The sequence below is a fragment of the Pseudochaenichthys georgianus genome, unplaced genomic scaffold (assembly GCF_902827115.2).
Source record: "Pseudochaenichthys georgianus unplaced genomic scaffold, fPseGeo1.2 scaffold_464_arrow_ctg1, whole genome shotgun sequence".
NCBI classification, from domain to species: Eukaryota; Metazoa; Chordata; class Actinopteri; order Perciformes; family Channichthyidae; genus Pseudochaenichthys; species Pseudochaenichthys georgianus.
Genome location: NW_027263028.1, coordinates 117,501 through 138,888, shown reverse-complemented (window position 1 = coordinate 138,888; position 21,388 = coordinate 117,501). Strand labels below are relative to the sequence as shown.

General features: G+C 42.1%; 2 protein-coding genes across 2 annotated transcripts in view; one reads left to right on the top strand and one right to left on the bottom strand.

Moving 5' to 3' along the window:
- Positions 1 to 9,741, bottom strand: part of hdlbpa (high density lipoprotein binding protein a) — a 44,340-nt gene extending 34,599 nt beyond the window's left edge. Inside the window, exons 1-4 of the mRNA XM_034078694.1 lie at positions 9,635 to 9,741; positions 6,866 to 6,937; positions 2,081 to 2,186; positions 1,828 to 1,994 (exon numbers count right to left, since the gene is read on the bottom strand). Of these exons, the coding sequence (XP_033934585.1) occupies positions 1,828 to 1,994; positions 2,081 to 2,156 (243 nt within the window). The 5' untranslated portion in view covers positions 2,157 to 2,186; positions 6,866 to 6,937; positions 9,635 to 9,741. The remainder of the gene's footprint in view (positions 1 to 1,827; positions 1,995 to 2,080; positions 2,187 to 6,865; positions 6,938 to 9,634) is intronic.
- An 8,964-nt stretch (positions 9,742 to 18,705) lies between these two features.
- farp2 (FERM, RhoGEF and pleckstrin domain protein 2) overlaps positions 18,706 to 21,388 on the top strand; it is a 64,925-nt gene continuing 62,242 nt past the window's right edge. The window contains exons 1-2 of the mRNA XM_034078691.2: positions 18,706 to 18,874; positions 20,026 to 20,252. Of these exons, the coding sequence (XP_033934582.1) occupies positions 20,052 to 20,252 (201 nt within the window). The 5' untranslated portion in view covers positions 18,706 to 18,874; positions 20,026 to 20,051. The remainder of the gene's footprint in view (positions 18,875 to 20,025; positions 20,253 to 21,388) is intronic.

Sequence of the window (21,388 nt, the reverse complement as noted above, 5' to 3'; positions counted from 1 at the left end):
TACCAATTTGAAACAATCTCAGAGACTCCATTTAGTCTCCTTTTTTAAGCTTCTCTCCTGGACGCGAGAATAATCAACACAGATAACTAGCCTACGCTCGTTGAAACTGCAACCTCCTGGCACACAGTCATCTATCACTCTCATCAGAATGCCCAGGTCACACGTAACACCAACACTTGCAGGTCGCGCGCATAGCGTGAGGAAGGCCGCAGCGGAGCTGTTTTATGTAGAAGCGAAGCAATTCTTTTTATTTTAATCTAAAAAGCGAACTATTCAGTCAGACAGCAATTTATTGTAAAAGTAAAGCATTTACATTTTCAAGCACTTTCTCAATTTCAAGCACCATTCCCAAAATTCAAGCATTTTCCCAACCTTGAAAACACCACGTCAAATTTCAAGCATTTTCAAGGATTTCAAGCACCCGTACGAACCCTGGATATTAACATGATGACTGTTGGAATGGAACCTGCAACCTTATAATTGAGAGACCAATGCACTAACACAGAGCCACAGTCACACCTGGTACTAGGCAGTGTGGCAGGCTGTTTTAAAGGGTACATGAACAGTGGGGTCTTGAATGTGTAGTAAGAAAAGAAAAGAAAAACGTTGGGAAAAGCAGCAAAATATTTGAATTGCATGTTTTTGAACTACAACCATATGTCCCCAATAATCTGGAAGATATGTGGAAAATGTTAAAGTGTGTATGAGGTTTCCATCAGATAGTACAGAATAGGCTTAGACAGTCTGTTAAACTCCAGTCAGCGTGTCTGTGTACCTAATCATAACACCTGTGTCTGTGTCCAGAGATCAAAGGTTTCCATGGAGATGTGATCAGTGAAAGGAGAGGGTTTCATGTGAAAAGTTGTTATCACATCCTTGCCCTCAGACATTTTTTTAAAGTGCTATACTTAAAGGTGGGGTAGGTATGTTTGAGAAACCGGCTCGTGATACACTTTTTGTTATGTTCCATGGAATGCTCTTGACATCCCGATAGCAATGGATATCTGAAGTGCTTTGACAAAAAATCCATACAAAAAAAAATGTCATCTGTGGAAGCCGTAGTACTGTAAAAAGCACGACCAATCACCTGAACGGCTAAAATAACTGGATGGCCTACCTGCCTGTCAGCCTTCCATCTGTGCACAAACTGTGTGTTGGAGGGGCTCTGTAAGGAAGTGGCAGATTTGTTCCGGCTGTGTATTTTCTAATTCTAGTGCACTCGAGCTGGTTTCTCCAAAATTACCTGCCCCACCTTTAAATGTTTTTATTTTTCAACCTAAGAGATGTTTTCCTACATTTTCATCAACAAATTATGTCACAGGAGTGTAGGGTTTGGGACTTATGGCAGGTTTAAAAGAAGAATTTTTTTGGGCGAATTTCAAGCTCTCCTCCACTCTGTTTTGAGATCAAAGCACATAGCTGAATGTCTTGTGATAGTTTTAAAGTTGGAACGAAGTCTCTAGCTGAAAGTATGTGGAAGGAGTAGCATTTGGCGCACGGTGTAGGTACAAGAGGATTTGAAGGTTCCTCCCATTGGGTTACATTGTAAAAATAAAAGTTTGAATAGCTGAATATTATAAAAAGTATAAATGTCCAAAACAAGATTAGTCATAGCAGTCATGTCCTGAAGGAGCTGGACATTTTAATATTTGAATGGTTTCTGTAGCTGAAAGTATGCTGAAGTAGTTAAACGGCAAACATTGGTTGAAATAAGTTGAAGAATAAAGATTTGAAGAACAATAGTGGAATGCTGTTGCACGCAATTATAAACACAAAAACCAGACAACCTTTAAAGTCAATGTGTGAGTGACTCGTAAAGTGTTCTACCTGGGTGATAACAGAGGACTTGAGTGGACGGATCTTAGATGTCCAGGCGTTGGCAGTTTCCTGAGTCCCCTCAGGTGAGGCCGCCTTCTCAGGCAGAGGTGGGAAAGCATCCTTGTAGGTAGGAAGTGCATCCTCTTCCTCTACAGCGCCGGGTCCTGCCCCAGCAGCTGTTCAAAGACAAAAGCAGACGAGTCCAATTATGGCTTTTCATTTTGCAGATGAAGCTGAATCATAACAAAATCAAAGTACTCACCACCACCCTGCTCTGGCAGAAGCCCACTGCGGTGCTCATTAAAGCTTTCCTGCGTAAGTACAGCGACTGAGCTCATGGTCAAAATCCCACGTTTACAGAGAGTCCACTGTAAGGAAAGGTGATATTAAACAGGTGTAGCAGCAGGCTTTATAACAAAAACCTATATGCTCAATTAGCATATCAATACGAGTGATGGTGTGTGGATTTCTGTTTAAGCAAACATTTTTGTAAACGGATATTTTAAAAACAATGTTTGTATATTTGGGTGATTATATACACTGAAAGACTTATTACTAAGCCTTTATTATTCCATGTGAAATATACAATGCATTTGTCCTGTCTTTTTAAAGTTGGTCTTTACTTTACAGCACTTTGGCTCGACCAAAAATCGTTTATAAATGGGCTGTATAAATAAAACTTGATTTGATTTAAAGTGTATAACTATTTGTTACGGGCTTTAGAGAAACTTGGATTTCTTTAGGAGTGGCACTGCTGACTTTTTCCAACTTGAAATTATTGTTGCTAGTTTTAACATACCGTTTTGCACTTGAATAGGTTTGTTAACATCTTATTTTGTGCTGAATTAAAACAATGTTTTTCCAACTTCAATTCAAATGAAATTCTTGATTTGATATTTAGGAGAAAAATACAGAGCCCCTAAAAAGGGACCTGAAAAAAAAGTCGGGATAACGGGTTAGCATCTCGTGCGCACGAGAAAGTACAAGTACAAGTAGAGCACAAGGGAGACAACCATTTCATTGCAGACGGTTATGTTTATGTGGGGAAATGACAGTGCATACATTATTTGAGATATATTTCGTACTCGGACTTAATTTTAAGGACATTTCGGCCAGGGGTGTAGAGCTATTTGTTTAAGCACCGGATTGGCAAAACAGGAGAGCCTGTAAAACAGTCTTCTTTGATCTATGAGTCCATGACTAGGCTACCTGCTGCCCGCAGCTGTTTTAAAGGGAAACAAACACTCCGAACACACAGAGCCAGTGGCGGACTGGCCATCAGGGCGTTCGGGACGAATCCCGATGGGCCGGTACCGAAGTGGGCCGGTCGGGCCACACGGCCCACTTCGATCGGGCCACTAATGGCGCGTTTCCACTGCAGCGGGTAGCTCGCTTTAAGCGTGCCGAGCCGTGCGGGGCCCGTTTTTGGTTGCGTTTCCACTTGGTCTAGTTTTGGCCCGGGGCTACTTTTTCACCTTTTTTCTGGCCCGACTAAATCGTGGTTCTAGGGCCAGGAACAACCAGGCTGAGTCGGGCTGAGTATGCTAAACTAGAGAGGATCGCTGGCAAGGGAGCTACAACTACAACAAGATGAACATATTTGACCGTGATTTAATTGTAATACACGTTTCAAAATGATGCCGAAGTAACAACATACTGATACCGGTTAGTAAAAACCATGAATTAATGCTTTGACAAGTCTGCAGACAGACGGCAGGCGAAAAACCCTTTTAGAATGCGTGTTTTCTAAATGTAGCTTGGCCAAGCTAACGTTGTATATGCTCCGACCGTCCACACTCACAGCAACGGCCTACAGACATAAATAAACCAGCGACTGTATTCTCCATGACACAGGCAGTCTGTGGTTTGTACTTGTTTCACTTTTGTCTAGTTTCTGAACAGATATGAGGAGCTGTGAGCTCTGAGTGCTAAGAGCTAACGGCTGTGTTGTTCTTTGGGGCGCTCATTGAAGATGACGTCACGGCTCCGCCTACACTGCGTTACTATAGTTACTGCCCCAGTTCCTAAACTGTAATGGAAACGCAGCATTAAAGTGAGCCGGGCCTAATAAGGCCTAACCAAACCGAGCGAGGCCGAGCGAGGGCTGCAGTGGAAACGCGCCATAAGTCCACGGTTTCCCCGCGGCGAGGCTCCCCCCCCCCCGTTGACAGTTTACATGGGCTGGGTGAGATTCCCGGGCTGATTTTCAGTCGCAGTCCGCCCCTGCACAGAGCGGAGCTGAGCAGATCACACACACATAATGCGCCTTGGTGACCGGACATCTCCTTCATAAAACTAATACAAGGGGGAGTAATCGGGCAGTTCGGTCGGTGTGTGTGTGTGTGTGTGTGTGTGTGTGTGTGTGTGTGTGTGTGTGTGTGTGTGTGTTTAAAACGTAACAGCCTGCGGTCACTCGTTAGCTGTTCAATGAAGGTAACCACAGAGTAGGCGGTGCATAGAAGCTCTTTGAGCGCTGGTGCTGCTCTTCTCTGAGTTACACGTCCCGCTGTCTCCTGGAGTGACCACACACCCCCCTGGCCGAAATGTCCTTAAAATGAAGTCAGAGTACGAAATATATCTCACATAATGTATGCACTGTCATTTCCCCACATAAACATAACAGTCTGCAATGATACGGTTGTCTCCTGTGCGCTCCACTTCCTCCTTGGCGCAACGGTAACTTTCTCAAAACGAGATACTAACCCGTTATCCCGACTTCTCTTCTGTTTTTTCCATGTACCTTTAGGGGCTCCGTAGGAAAACAATACACAGGTGTATGAATATTTGGTGTCAGTCATACTTATACATTAACATCTAATAATTGGTCAACAATTCAGCATTCTTCTTATTTGTATTGTTTTAATGCAAATAAGGCAACAAAAACAGGTTTTAAGATAAGATGGACCTTATCTAATACCACTGGGGAAAATAAGGAGTTTAAAAGCAGCAACAGAGTACGAGTGAAAAACAGGACAGTACATATTCACACAAGGTAAACATTTTTAAATTAAAGTAATTGTATAGCAACTGTTCAAACAAGATATTACAACAAGGTAACATGTTGATCATTTGAATGAACATATTTAAATATACCCGTTCTGATTGTTAAATATATTTACATGCAAGTGTGACATAGTGTGTTATAATCACTGATTGGATTTAACAGGATATTGTTTGCCATGTGTAGAGGTGCAGCACTACCAGTAACAAAGGATATGATAGGCTCCTTATTCAATCGAGAAATTAAGTTGTGCATACATTCCTTTTCTGATGATGGCTGAAACTAGATAAACAAGACCCGTTTGAATATTGGACCGTATCTTCTGAAGTGTCACATGTACAGTCTTAGCACGCTATACAAGCGTATCATAGTTGGACTTTGGGTTTCCACCATTATCTAATCTACCTTCATCAAAAGAAGCCTCTCAAATAATAATGACACTTCTTGTTACATTACCATGTCTGCACTGTGTTAATGTCGGCTGAGCCTGAGCAAAGAGATTAGGCCTTAGCACCACAAAGAAAACAGTGGTGTGGGCAGGGCCACAGCTGCAGTGCATTCTGTCTTTCCAGAAGAAACCAGTTTATCTTCCCTTAGACCAGGGCTATTCTGAGGAGTGTAACCTAGTGAGCAGGTTCCGGGGTTAAGAGGGTTTTTGCCCACTGACCCCTTTGTACGTCCACGTGGGATAGGATTAAAAGGAAAAATCCACCGACAGAATACTCAGACGTCATGTCTCTGGACTTTGAACATGACTAACTCTTTCCAATAAAGAAAGCATGAAGCCAATTTAACCAATGTTTTAAAAGACCATACAGCCGTTTTGATTTCTGTCTTATATAAGTTGTTAACGCATATTTTTCTCTGCAAATAATAAAAAGTAAACAAAGTAGTGCTGTGACTAAAGCTTGATTGCACTTCACTGTCAATGTCTAAACTTAATACTTTATCAGGAGTTACCGTCTGTTTTTCTGTCTGGCAGAGAAACTTAAATTCTGGCCAACAAGAGCAAAAGAATGCGAATTGTTTTTCAGGGTGGATCTTGCCCCGAAGCATGCCTGAAACTCATCTGAAAGCAGGGAAGAGACTCCCAGATGTCACAGATTACTTGTTGATATCAGACGCTTTTTCCCATAGACTAGGCAATTAAAGAAAATTCACTTTGAGCCTCAACATGGTAGTAGTCAGTATAGCAGGCACTTTCCCCCTCCCCAGTTTACACCACCCTCTCACTGGCCTCTTCTTCCTCAGGCTTCATAAATGTAAGGCAGCTCTGCACTGCACTGTTTGAGGGCCATGTTGCCAATCTTAAGTGTGTGAATATCCTTCATCTGAATTTAAACCGAAACATTAAATAAGTATGTTATTATTGTGAAATATAAAACGACTTGTATCAACATTACTTTAGCTTTAGAGGTAGACCGTACAAGCAGGTTCTCATTTTTGTGGCAAGAGAAAGTGCAAAACACTTCAAAGACATGCATGATGGTGGAAAGACACCAACATTGATACAGTCCGTTACATATTCAAATTACTTGAATATGTAAACAACTATTCATTTATTTTTATATTCCTCCAGAATAACCCATAATATAGCACAACATAAAACCTTGTATTTTTATTTTTGCTGCCTGCTTTGACTGGGATAGGGATGAATAGGGATTTTACTTTTTTTTTTTTTTTAAATGTTCAATAGATACAAAGTATAAATGTTGTCTTTTTCAAATCATGGCTACCTTTCTCAGCTTGCTTTGGAGATCTAACGCTCCCTGATAGCCAAAATTCAAATACGAACACGTGAACTACAAGTGCTGACTGCCTTCGCCACATGTACAGGATTGACTGGTGCAACATGTCCATAAGCAAACAAACATCTTTGGAAAGTGCTGAAGCCTTCCACTCCAACATCATAAGTACACTTCAGAACACATTTTCAAGCTGTGGGTGCTGTGGACAGAATCTCATTTAAGGCAAACTGTAGGCTTCTAATTGCTTAAAGTAGTATCATTATCAGTGCTTACAATGCTAAAGGTTGTAATAACTTACCAGCTAAATGGTCAGTTACCAGTTAATCCGTCCTGTAAAGAAGCACTTTCCCGTCAGCCTGCCAGCTTTTGCCTTAAAAAACCACAAAGAAAAAAGGATCAGCTTTAAACACATAACCAGGATGATATTTTCGCTTCAAAGAAAGAAAAAAAGAATATATCAGGGGCCTTACTTCAAAGCATTTGCACAGATCCACCGCTGCAGGCTTATCGGTGCACGGAAATAGAAAATTGTACTTAAAAGGTCCCATGTCATGCTTTTCCGGTTATCACCCGTCCCCTTGTGTTATGTTGCTTTCTCTGCATGTGACCGGTCTGCAGAGTCACACACCCTCAAGTACACCTTGTAGCGAGTAAAACTCTAACACAGAGAAGACCCGTCTGCTGCCCCAGAACGCCTCGTTGGACATTTCACACACACACACGAAACTGTGACGCGCTTGGGGGGTGGGGTGCTAGTGGAGCCTCACACTGTCCGCTCCTCGCAGCAGCGAGCCGTGCAACGTCCCGCCAACACGGCACCCAGACCCCACGCAGCATTCTCATCCGTTTGTCCTTACTGCTGTCATTTTCTGGTTGCCAACGCCATTGTAACACATACACACTGATGTTCCGCTGTAACTGTGGTAGACTCATCAGAACAGTGTGGGCGAGCTGACCAATCAGAGCACAGTGGGCTCACAGAGAGTGAATACACAGACTATACAGAGATGCTGTGAGAAACCAATGTGAGTTTGGAACATTGAACAATGTAAATGTATTTTAGTCGACCTCAACATGGAATTATGATCAGTAGAGATGGCCATGACATGGGACCTTTAAAAATATCTGTATGATATGTTTGTAATATCGCTTACATGTATTAGCCCTTTCATCATGTAACCTTTAATAAAACGAATGATGTTTATATTCGTTTTAACAGCGCAATCAGTAATTAAATAAAAACCCTCCAATTCAACTTTATTCAGAGTGAGGAATAGAAGCAGCTGTTGCTAGGGTATAACTTATGTATATGTATATATTTATATTGACAGTAGAGCTTAATTGGGAGATCAGTAGTAGGAATAATGGCATCTCATACAACTGAAACCATCCAGCAATTGAGAAGAATTCAGATAAAGTTGAAGCCAAGACGTGCATTACTGAACTCCAGTAAAGTATAGGTGCCATTGGATCTCCTTCTCCTTGGAAAGCATCTGGCTGCTATAATTGGACACTTCACTGTCAGAGAGGAGACCAGACCTGGCAATTAATGAAGCAGCTGTGGATAGCCAGGTAAATAGTCTATGAATGCTCTCTTATGTCTATGTATGATTCAAAGTGACATTTTGAGCAAGTGTCTATAATACAAAAGTTGTTTTCCACTGGTTTCATCAACTCCCTATCACATCAGAATGTTATTAGACATGGGTTTAAGTTACAACTGAGTTGTACACACGCTTCCATGTTTAGTTAAGGGTCCCTTTTTGTGCATAAACAATATTGCAAGTAGGTAGTAGGTAAAAAAGGTTGCAACTAACTAGCTCTTACTGATTTGGTGCACTAGTGATGGGCATAACGTTGTTAATGTTAACGTTATTAAAGCAACTACTTATGTAAAAGCCACGAAAGCTTTTTTTTAGAGCAGCAGTAAATGATTAGACAGAGTAACCCTTACCTCCATGGCTTAAAAGGACACGTGTGAATTACAACAGTGATGCAAGGCTGTTTTGCTTGAATTACTATGTCATTACTGCAGTTTTGCGTTTCAACTGTTGACATATAATGGCTCACAAGCTCCAAACTCATAAAGAACCCAATCGCACTTTAAAGCTATCAAACAACGTCTCTTAATAGAACATTGCTTTACATTATCGATCTTCCGAGGTCATTCATGTTAATGAGCTGCTCAAGTTAACGCTGACGTGCTCGTCTAGCTAGTTACATTTGCATTAACGTTAGCTGCAGTATGACAACCTTGGAGCCTCTCTAACGTTACACACAAATCCCAGATTAAGGATTTAAGTAGCTGGTTAGTGTGAGTGCTAGCCAACACGATATCAAATTAACTAGCTGACAGTTGCCAGCGACACGTCAGAGTGAACGCTAGCTGCCGTCATGTCGGCTAACGTTGAACAACCATAAATAATGGACTGAAATCGAGACAAAGGGACAGTAATATAACGCCAAATGTTTAGCGAAAGCGTGTGCGTGTTGGTTAAATTGAGATAATCAGTAGCACAATCACTGTAGTATGGAATACTTTCTCCAAACCCCAAGCTAAAGCTAGTTAGCAAACTTGCTAAAAACTTTGACTGTGGTGTGTGCGCGACTGTGACACGTAGCTCCTCGGCTAACATGTAGCTTGGCTCACCAAAAGCCCTGCACACAACTTCAAGCTGTGCCTTAGCCAGCTATAATGACATTAGGCTATCGGTGGTTTGAAAATAAAACGATGAAATAAATCGGCCACACTCAAACCCTGGGCTCGTATCATTTTAATATAAATGAGCCAGCGTTAACACGGCCGTAAAAAGTACAAGTTGAACTGTAGCATTAGCTAGCGAGCTCCGGTTAGCTTACAGTCTGCTCTACTAGCTCGCTAAGTCCACGTAGGCATACAGCTGAGCAGGGAGAAATGACACGGAGTCAGGCCAGAACATACTGTAACGCTCCAGGTTTACCAACAAACTGGCTCTCCGACAAGTAGCAGTCGGCTATGTAGAAGACACGTAGAGGTCATATGTAAGGGCATTGCAGTCATATTCAGTAGAAACTGTGAATTACTTACTTATTTGTGTGTTCTCGTCTGCCCTGAAGGTGCAGAAGCTGAGATGAAATTCCACTGGCGAGAAGGTGGGATTGAAGCCTGACGGATATATACCAGAGCCGCCCACCAATCATATCCTCCAACGTCACGTCAAAGAGTCCGATTACAAAAAACTTCTTCTCGTTTCCGAGCCTCGCCGACTCTTGGACAACTTCTGCACTTTGATTAGATTACGTTTTAACATAGATTGCAAGATAACATGTGGTTCATCATGGTGTATTGCCAAATGTGGACTAAATTAATCAGTTTTGGAAGTAGTATTCAAATATTTTATTTAAGTAAAGGGTCTTGTAAAAATCCTGCATTCAATATCGTTCTGAACTCAATTGAATGTATTTCAATTATCTCATTTCATTTAATTTCCATCTTTATTTCGAACAGATTAAAAAAACAAATAAAAAAAACAAATGTGAAAAACAGAATACCGTATTGTTAGAATACACAGTATTTATCAATATTCTAATATTTATATATTCAACAAAAACTAGTCATAATATTTATACATTCAACACAAATATTCATAATAATATTTATATATTCAACAAAAATGTTCATATTAATAATAATAATAATAATAAATCATATGTGTCCAAAGGGAGCAGGAGGAAGCAAATGCTTATTAGTTCCCACCCCTACTGATCAATGATGATCCTTTATATCGTTTCTGCATGTTATTCCGATTTACATATTTACATGTATACATACATTTGCAATCATTTCTCATCTACTGTATCTAAAGTATTTTTTATGCAAAATGACTCAATTAAAAGGATTTAGTTAGTTTAGTTGTCAAGTTATAATTTTGTTTGTAAACAATTGTATACTGTTGGATTGATCCATACTTCTATATACTATATTAATATATACTCTACTATTATTAATGTATGAAATCTTGATGTGAAAATATGTAACTATCATTTACAGCTGTCAGATAAATGTAATGTAAAGTATTTTTCCCTCATATACTCAGCTACTACTTCTATGGATGTATAATGTACCATCAAATTAAAGGGAAATCAACATTGTACTGAAGTAGATGTGGACCTTCTACATCCCACCTAGTTAAAATCACATATAGACGAGAGTATTCCTACACAAAAAGGGCAAGTTTCAGTTTATAATTGATCACACATTTCATTATGGGATGATTTCAAAAGTATTTTCTGACTTTAGTGGGTTGAAACACATAATGAGTCAAAAGACAAACATTCTCCACTGCAATCCATTTTAAGATTAGTAATCCAAGCTAACAATGTTGTTTTCTGTAAATCTAAGAAAGCCATGTGCACATTCCAAACAATGTTATTTGAAGACAACCACATGTGCAGAAATACATGTATTTCCCCAACAGTTCAGAAAGGCTATACATTCTCAAGTCCTTACTAAGAACAAACCTAGTTTGTGAAAATGTTATGACATTATTGTTATTGTGTCCATTGCCAACAAAAGCGTTTTCTAAGTCATTTCTACAAAGGTGAATACATGGGCGGATTATTGAACAGGCCGACCAGGCACAGTCCCAGGAGTCCAAAGTGTCAGGGCCCCCGGCCTTCCCCTGCAAAATGTCAGTCGAAGAGACACGTAGGTATTAACCAGGAAAGCATTCAAAATGACCACAAAGATAGATACAATGACTAAAAAGCAGACACAGAAAGACAACAAAGACACAGAATGCAGAGACACAAAGACATGGAAAAGGGAGATACTATGTGGTGAAAAACACTCTTGGTGTTTCCCACCTCACAACAGACTTTACTGTGTCCTCCTATCTTGTGATGAACCCACAGCAGTGTGTGAGCTGTCAGCCTGTACTGGACCTGAGTGCAAAAAGGGGGAAATCAACCAGAGAATAGGAACATATCAAATGGAAGCAACAAAGTGCAGACAGAATGCCAACCATGAAACATTAGTTACTTCAAAAACAAAATGTCCATGAGAAATAATTAGGTTTTATGTGAGCATCATGATCAACTGGCATCTATCAGATTTTGCTAATCTTTGATGAAAATGTCTCACTTTTTTTCTGACATGTTATAGACCTTTTATATACATAATCAATTGACCTTGAAAAAAAGTAAAGAGTAATAGAAAATGGAAAAAATAACGTTTCAGCCCTACAGTATATAATGATATGCCATTATTGCGCCGTGCTAGATGGCAGCCTGTTGCAGCTGCTCCCAATGTGTTTATTGATTATTAGTATACAATAAAGTATATATATATATATCTTTCTATATATCTATGTGAAGAAGAAGCCTTCATCACAGTTGGCATAGGGGCATGGTAAAAGGCACACTGAGGGTAACACACATTTGATAAAATAAAACCCAAGTCATTGTTTGTTCAAAACTAATTCATTGGAAGTCTTTTTGCAAGTAACCTGCTTACCCTCTCCTTCAAGGTTGTGAAGGCCAAACAGAGCCACAGAAAGAAGCGGCCTTAGGTAGAGGCGCAATCAGTGGGAACACCTGTGCGCAATTGGAGCATACCATGTAGTGCATGGGCGCGGGTGGCACTTTTATTGCAAGTATAACAATGTTATTGTTTGGGGCTTCTGTGGTCAAAGAGATAATATGTTGACCTATTTTGATGTGGTGTGTTTGGGTAATTTGTCTTGCATTGTGAATGTGTTTGTAGATTAGAATGACATTGGTTAGGGGTATAAATAGTGGATTATCCTATGGGGAGGGGCTTAACATGTATAAAACCCTGGCCACAAGTGTTTTGGGGGAGTCTGACTGTGGCTGTAGAGCAGAGAGGCACCAGTTATGTGTCCTCGACCTGTATGTATATAGGAGGGTTTTGATTTCTTCCTGTACAATCCTTGTTACTTTGTGTTTTTAAAGCATGTTGGTGTTAATAAAAGCACCTAAGGATACATTTTTGTTGACTCTAGCCATCTTATTTAATTCCTAGTTTTTTCATCGAACCTCGAAGAAGGACTATCAATTAGTGTTGAAACCCAAGGTGCAAAACCGAAAATCCAGCAGCGGCAACCTGGGCCATCTCCAGGAGTGGGTTCCTCAACCGTTGACATTGTAAATATTGTCAGGGACTTCATAGCGGCTCAGCAGAGGAGAGATGATATCCTACAGGAGGAGCTCAGGGGCCTGCGGGTCTCAGTTGAGGCCTCCCAGCAGCCTGTACATCGCTACCGGGGGGGTCCACACGTTGACGTTGGGCCTTCATTGATGTCTTCTCCTGACAGATTTGGTAATCCTTCTGGGGGTGTAGCGGCAGTTCATCGTAAGGAGCCAAAAATGCCAGTTTATCAAAATGGTGAAGACATTGAAAATTACCTTCTACGCTTCGAACGCATGGCAAAGACATGGCAGTGGCCAAGGGAGGAATGGGCCTGTCGACTTGTCCCTTTGCTAACTGGCAAAGCCCTGGAAGCCTACACCGCGATGGATGAAGACATGTCCAACTGCTACCCAGATCTGAGGGAGGCGCTGTTGGTCAAATTTGACATCTCTCCAGAGACCTATCGTCAGTGGTTCCGGGCCACCTCATCGCCACCGGGGGAGACACCAACAGAATCATACCACCGGTTGAAAGGGCTCTATTGTCGCTGGATGCGACCGGAGCAGAAGAGTAAAGAACAGATGGGGGAGACTATCATCCTGGAGCAGCTGCTGCAGGTGCTTCCTCCAGATACTCGTACGTGGGTAAAAGAACATGAACCGGAGGATGGTCTTATAGCATCCAAGTTGGCCATGCAGTTCCTGAACGCCAGAAAGGGGGCGACATCACGACCAACGCGGGATGAAACCAGGGACTGGAACCACCAGAGGGACAACTTTCCAAAGGTTGGTCAAGGTAACCGGGGGGCATATGACAGGGGACCCTCTGCTCAGTCAGGGACTAAACCTTTTGTATGTTATCATTGTCAGCAGCAGGGACACAAAGCGTCAGATTGCCCCCTGAAGAAGCCAAAACTGACAGGACTGTGTTATGTGCCCAGAAAGGGTGAGGAGATTGACTGTCAAGACAGGGAAGGAGGGTGTAAAGTGATCCCGGTAAAAGTTAATGGTAAAATGATAACTGCTCTCCTTGACTCTGGAAGCTCCATGTCATTCATTAGGAAAAGTTGTGTGCCTTGTGCTATTGACTGCAGACAGATGTGTTATGTGTACATGGTGATTGCAAGCCAGAACCACAGGTAGAGCTTACAGTTGATGTAGAAGGCCAAAGGTATCTGTTAAACGTGGGGGTAATTGAAAGTTTACCTGTTGAGATGCTGTTGGGGAGGGATTTGCCTATTCTATATGATCTCCTTAGCAGTACTAAACATGTCTGTGAACCCTTGTCAGGACAGAACATGCATGTTTCTTGTTTCGTAGTGACACGATCACAGGCAAAAGCCCAAGCAAATCCTGGTGTCCAGCCTCTGCCAGACTTATGTGGTAGTCTGTGCAGTGCTGGAACAAAAGCACCAAGGAAAACACGTCGGCAACGGCGTTTAGAGAAACACGCTTGGTCACCTCTACCTGGTGAAATGCCTGGCAATGCTTTGTCAAATGTAAAGTGGGAAATACCAGAGAATATGACCATGTTGCAACAGTCTGATCCCTTGTTAAAGTCTTTGCTAACCAAGGTGTTAAACTCCGCCAATCAAACCGCTCTAGTAGGTGGTGCAGCATACTTTCTCCACAATGACCTGCTTTATGAGGGGGAAGAGCAAGACGGCAGGAGATTAGTTGTGCCAGGTAGCTGTAGATCCCTAGTACTACACCTTGCACACACACTTCCATGGGCAGGACATCTAGGTCACTATAAGACTTATCTCAGACTTGCCTCTAGGTTCTTTTGGCCTTCAATGTACACTGATGTGCAGAAATATTGTAAAACATGCCCAGAGTGTCAGAAAACTTGTCCTCTCCGCAAATCAAACCGAGCACCCCTCCAAACCATGCCGGTGATAACAACCCCATTCAGGCGGATTGCCATGGACATTGTGGGGCCCCTGGAAAAAAGCTCAACAGGATACCAGTACATTCTTGTGGTATGTGACTATGCTACTCGGTTTCCTGAAGCTTTTCCTCTCCGGTCTATAACCACCCCAAAGTTGATCAGTGCTCTTGTTCAGCTGTTTTCTCGTGTAGGAATCCCTGAGGAAATTCTGACGGACCAGGGAACCAACTTCACATCACGCCTGATGGGTCAACTGCATAAGGAGTTGGGGATAAAAGCTATCAAGACGACTCCTTACCACCCAGAGACTGACGGACTTGTTGAAAGGTTTAACCAAACCCTCAAGAGGATGCTAAAGAAGTTCGTATCTGATACTGGAAAAGACTGGGATAAGTGGTTACCCTTTCTACTCTTTGCCTACAGGGAAGTGCCTCAAGCGTCCACCGGATTTTCCCCGTTCGAGCTACTCTACGGCTGGCCAGTCCAAGGGCCCTTGGATCTGTTGAAACGTAACTGGGAGGAAAAGGTAACAGACAAAAAGGCAGAAGGGCAGGGTATTTTGCAGTATGTCCTCCAGATCAGGGACAGGTTGGATCAGTACCGAGAGGAGGCCAGGCTCAATCTAATGGATGCCCAGAAGACTCAAAAACGATGGTACGACCAGCAAGCACGCAACCGTGAGTTCAAACCAGGTCAAAAGGTTTTGTTACTCTTGCCTTCTTCCTCTAGCAAGCTACTGGCCAAATGGCAGGGACCGTTTGAAGTGTTAAGGAAGATGGGGCCTACGACTTATGAGATCTTGCACCCGGAGAAAAGGAAAAAAAAGCAGACTTATCATGTCAATCTCCTTAAAGCATGGGAGGAAAGAAGCAGCCCTCCTCCCATCACCTCACTACTGGCCCGCAGGGTGGTTGAAGAGGATGACTCCGAAGGGGTAGTTGGTGCCTGGAATCAGCAGCCAGCGAAGGTCGATCTCTCCCACCTGGATGGTAAGAAGCCAGTTGACTTGCAAGTTATTTTTGATACCCTTCCCCACTTGTTCACACAGAAACCAGGCCGGACAGGTGTGTTGCAGCATGTAATCCGAGTAAAACCGGGGCAGAACACAGTTCGGCAGGCATGCTACAGAGTACCGGAACGTTTAGTGGAGGCGTTGAAGGAAGAAATCCGCTTGATGCTCGAGCTGGGAGTAATTGAACCATCAACCAGTGAGTGTAGTAGCCCTATTGTCATTGTACCCAAGAAGGATGGCTCTCTCCGCATTTGCATTGACTTCAGGAAGCTGAATGCCATCTCCTTCTTTGATGCCTACCCAATGCCCCGGATTGAGGACCTGCTGGAGAGGATTGGTCGAGCCAACTACATCACTACCTTGGACCTCTGCAAGGGGTATTGGCAGGTCCCCTTGGAAAGCCAGTCCCGGCACCTCACCGCGTTCAGAAGCCCACTAGGCCTCTTCCAGTTTACTGTGATGCCGTTTGGTCTACATGGTGCGCCAGCAACCTTCCAGAGGTTAATGGACAAAGTTCTTCTGGGGTGCGAGGACTGCAGTGCTGCCTACCTGGATGACGTGGTCATTTACAGCAGGACCTGGGAGGAACATCTCGATCACCTTCGTCGGGTCCTAGGTGCAATCCATGCCGCAGGACTCACACTCAATCTACAGAAATGTGAGTGGGCTAAGCAGGAGACTCGTTACCTTGGGTATCAGCTGGGGAACGGTGAAGTCAGGCCACAGGTGGACAAAGTTGAGGCCGTCCTGAACAGTCCGAGACCTCGTACCAAGAAACAAGTACGGTCCTTTCTTGGCCTGGTTGGATGGTATCGACGTTTCATTCCTCAGTTTGCCACTCTAGCAGTTCCATTGACCAACCTCACGTGCAAGGCTGCTCGGAATCCTGTGGAATGGAATGAGGAGTGTGAAAGGGCTTTCCAGGAGTTGAAGAAAAAACTGTGCTCGTCTCCGGTACTGCAGAGTCCTGACTTCAAAAGACGCTTCCTGGTTCAGGTGGATGCCTCTGGAGTGGGCATCGGTGCAGTGCTGGCTCAGGGAGAACCAGGAGAGGAACGTCCAGTGTTGTATCTCAGCAGGAAACTTCTGCCCCGTGAAACCCGGTACTCCACCATCGAGAAGGAGTGTCTGGCAATCAAGTGGGCATTGGACAGCCTAAGGTACTACCTATTCGGGAGGAATTCGACCTACAGACGGACCATAGAGCCTTGACGTGGATTCAGACCATGAAGGACCGGAACGCCAGGGTGACTAGATGGTATCTTGAACTACAACCATTCAAGTTCTGTGTGTGGCACAAAGCAGGCAAGGAAAACGTCACCGCAGACTACCTGTCAAGGCTGCCAAACATCGTTGATGTAGGAGAGGAGGGTGGTAATGTGAAGAAGAAGCCTTCATCACAGTTGGCATAGGGGCATGGTAAAAGGCACACTGAGGGTAACACACATTTGATAAAATAAAACCCAAGTCATTGTTTGTTCAAAACTAATTCATTGGAAGTCTTTTTGCAAGTAACCTGCTTACCCTCTCCTTCAAGGTTGTGAAGGCCAAACAGAGCCACAGAAAGAAGCGGCCTTAGGTAGAGGCGCAATCAGTGGGAACACCTGTGCGCAATTGGAGCATACCATGTAGTGCATGGGCGCGGGTGGCACTTTTCTTGCAAGTATAACAATGTTATTGTTTGGGGCTTCTGTGGTCAAAGAGATAATATGTTGACCTATTTTGATGTGGTGTGTTTGGGTAATTTGTCTTGCATTGTGAATGTGTTTGTAGATTAGAATGACATTGGTTAGGGGTATAAATAGTGGATTATCCTATGGGGAGGGGCTTAACATGTATAAAACCCTGGCCACAAGTGTTTTGGGGGAGTCTGACTGTGGCTGTAGAGCAGAGAGGCACCAGTTATGTGTCCTCGACCTGTATGTATATAGGAGGGTTTTGATTTCTTCCTGTACAATCCTTGTTACTTTGTGTTTTTAAAGCATGTTGGTGTTAATAAAAGCACCTAAGGATACATTTTTGTTGACTCTAGCCATCTTATTTAATTCCTAGTTTTTTCATTGAACCTTTTTATAACAATCTATCTTGAATACGTTCTAACATGTTCTGTTTTGTTGCATTGCTTTCTTTCAATTACTATATTATTATATTTCTGCATGTAATCTGAAAATATCATTTTGTCACCCGTAACCAAGAAGGTGAAATGTAAGTTTGTAGTTTGATAAAAATGATAAAATCCTATACATAAAAGATGACATAAAAGATCCACATTTTTTAGTATATTCTCCTATATATAAAGTTATTCTTTTGACATTTATTTTATTATTATCAATGTGTTAATTATTATTATTTACTTGTTCTCCTTTTCCTAACGTTGTATAACTTTTAGGCTGTTTTACATTTTTGTCTACCAATGTTTTGTTTTGTTCTTGTAGAGTAATTTGTGACTGAAAGAAATATGTATGTAGGTTAATATTTAAAGTCCATTATAGTTGTTTTTGTAAGGATGTCATCTAATATGAAGGAGCCTAATGCAATTTAGTTCTTTATTTAGAGGGAACAGTAGGGGGAGCTCCATTACAGTGTCAGACTCTTTTCTTTTATGGTCCTATTCAATCAGTCCGATTTGTTTACAAAACAAACTGCAGTGCAAACTACAAATGATTCATGGATTTAACTTTCAAATCTGAAGCGTTTAGCGACGCATACTTGGGAGTGGGATCGCCTCGTGAGTGACGCGCACGCGCACGCACGCACGCACGCACGCACACACACACAGTTACTTAATGTGACGTGTGACTAAATGGAGGGTACAGAAAAAAAACCCATATCATATTATTACACATATACCCAATAAACATATGTATCATGCTTTAGCCCAAACTTAAATAAAAACTCAGATTACATTGATCAGATACAACAATCGTTTTATTTCCTCAGGGTGAGGAACAACCGTCAGCCTACAGATTAAGCCACGAGACCATACACTTTTTAAACTTGCTACGAGGCCTTTTTTAAAAGTCCACAATCTGTTATTTTGTCCACACTACTGTCCATCCATCCAGGCTATTTAAAGTAAAGTAAGGTAAATCTCCGCTCTCAGCCTACAATCCTCCGCCACATTTGGACCAATGGCAGAACGAGGGGGACTGCTTTAGCCAATGACAGAGCAGTCTGTGAACGCACTCGGTTGGACGACGACGACCATGGACGGGGATAATGTCCTTTTCAGTCTAGCAAACTTTTAACAAAATTGTTTCGACACGGGCAAAACGGTAAGTCTAATGCTTCTTTATTGGTATACTATCACATTAAGATACTGCTGTGTGACGACTTTTTCGGAGACAAGAACTCGGCAACGATATTTTAATGCTTACTGCCGCTTTCGTCGGTAAACTAACGTTAGTTTCCACTGAGCTCCATTTCACCGAAAGTAAAATAAACCTTACCTAAAACCTGTTTTGAGATATATGTGGTTCGTTAACGTAATGGTATCCCGCTTTAAAATGTTGGTATGTGTAACATTTGAGTCTTGCTGGCCGATTGTGGCCACATGCAACGCCTAACAACTCGCACTCCTTCCGTCGTCCTTTCTTTTAGTGCTTTCAGGTCGTAAACTATCTTTTAGCAGGTTTCCACCTACACTCTGGCTGCATGGAGGACATCTGTATGTTATCTATGTCTGAGCTATGTCCGTTTCTGTGTGTTACACGCAGAGGTGGGAAGTAACCAAGGTTCTTCTCCTAAATACATTGACTTAATCATACTGTAGTTAAGTACAATTTTGAGGTACTTGAGTATTTCAATTTTAAGCAACTTTATACTTCTACTCCATTACATTTAAAAGTAAACTAATGTCATTTTACTCCATTACATTTATTGAATAGCTGTATCTTCTTTTAACAAACTGCATCTCTAAAAATGAAACAAGTAGAGTTAAATTATTTAAATATTTTACAAAAAGTCCTTCAGAACTTTGTGTCTACAACAGTAAAATGCTACTTGATGCAACAATAGTATCTAGAAATGTCACATATATAATTATATACACACATTAGGTAATTTTTCTGCACTATTACTTTTTATACTTTAAGTACATTTGTCTGATAACACTTTTGTACTGTTACTTAAGTAAGATTATGAATGCAGGACTTTTACTTATAATGAAGTATTTTGACAGTGTATTGGTACTTTTACTCAAGTAAAGCATCTGCATACTTCTTCCCCTGCTGGTTAAACGTATCAGGAATGAGCCTGACATATGTACAAACAGCTTCAGACAGCCACACTACTTTTTTGGAATGAAACCAGTCATCAACCGAAGTCAGCCTACAACACTCAGACAGATTTACCCTCCCCAAAGTTCACTCACTACAAAGTGTTCGTTATTTTTTTCAAACCGTAATAATAATTTCTGTATTTGCAGGAGTGAGAGAGCTGCTCTGAGCAGTAATGGGGGATATTGAGGGTTCATACCGGGCCCTGCAGACCCCAGGCATAAGGCTGGGAGCCCAGTTCAATGCTGGTATCAGCACCTTGGAGCCGGGCCAAAGCCTCAGTGGGAACATGCTCAGCGGGAGCAAAAGCCATGGGCGAGGACTACAAATCCGGGTGCAGGGGCTGGACGACTCCCAGGACTTCTTTGATATTGACGTAAGTTTCTCCAACAATTGTACAGTCTTATTAGGTTTCTTTCATGCTCTTTTATGTACACAGTGATAAGTCTGCAGTTTGTTAACACAGCAGGTTACTTCTGATCTGACCTTATCGTCCTGCTGGGCTAGCCTGGGTGCGTGTGGCTTGGTGACAGCTGCCACATGGCTTTGGTGCGGAAATCCCTTCCTTCTTAAGACTTCCTATTCGGGTAACTTGGTGCATCTCACCAGAGGCCTTTTTTTGTGTATTGGCTCTGATTTTGGCTTATGGTCGTAGTAATAATAGTAGTAGTAGTAATAATAGTAGTTTAGTACTTTCTGTTCTTTAGCCAACAAGGTGGTAAAAACACATGGCCATCCACGGCTAAGGCTTGAACATGTTCAGTCTCTGTTCAATGGAAACATTCATTTTGAATCATCAACCTGTCTATTCCTCAGTGCTGGAGAAGCCTCACAATGACGAATGTTGTGGCAGACAGGTCAGTGTTTCCAAAATGTGATTTCTCTTGCTCTGTAACCACAGCAACTCAATAATTTATATACATTTCAAAGCAATACAGAAGCATACAGTGCTAGGTACTTAGCTTGCATAGCTACAATTTATCACAGCTGAATCTGTAGCCAAGGTCAATAGCGTTGTCCTCGTAATCACTCTACAGAGAAGTGTATTTTTCTAACTGGCTTTTTGTTTTTGTTTGAGCACATTTTCAGATCTACATTGTAAAGTGCTTTCCCGTGTTGACTAGGCCAGTTACGCTGGAGCCATTCAGAAGGCAAATGGGAAGCAATAAGGAAGCCACCATATCATAGCAAGTTTCCTGTTTTTTCTGTGCGTGTGGAGTGGGGTGGGGGATATCTCAGGGGAGTCTCGGCAAAAAATAGACACCCAAGGCAATGGCTTGTGGGCTAATTTTGTAAGAATAGTTAAGGGTATTGTCAATACTATGTCATTAATCCTCGTGTAGGCACAACAGTAAGGCTTCTGGCAGATGTAGTTAGGGGGCACTGCTGAGACAGACATTTCATAATCTTATGCACCATATGTTGTCCCACAGTCTTAAGCTAATAGAATGTGACGGACACAAGTTTATTTGGATCCTTTGATGCTCAGTCAAGAGGAAATATGTTTTTGTT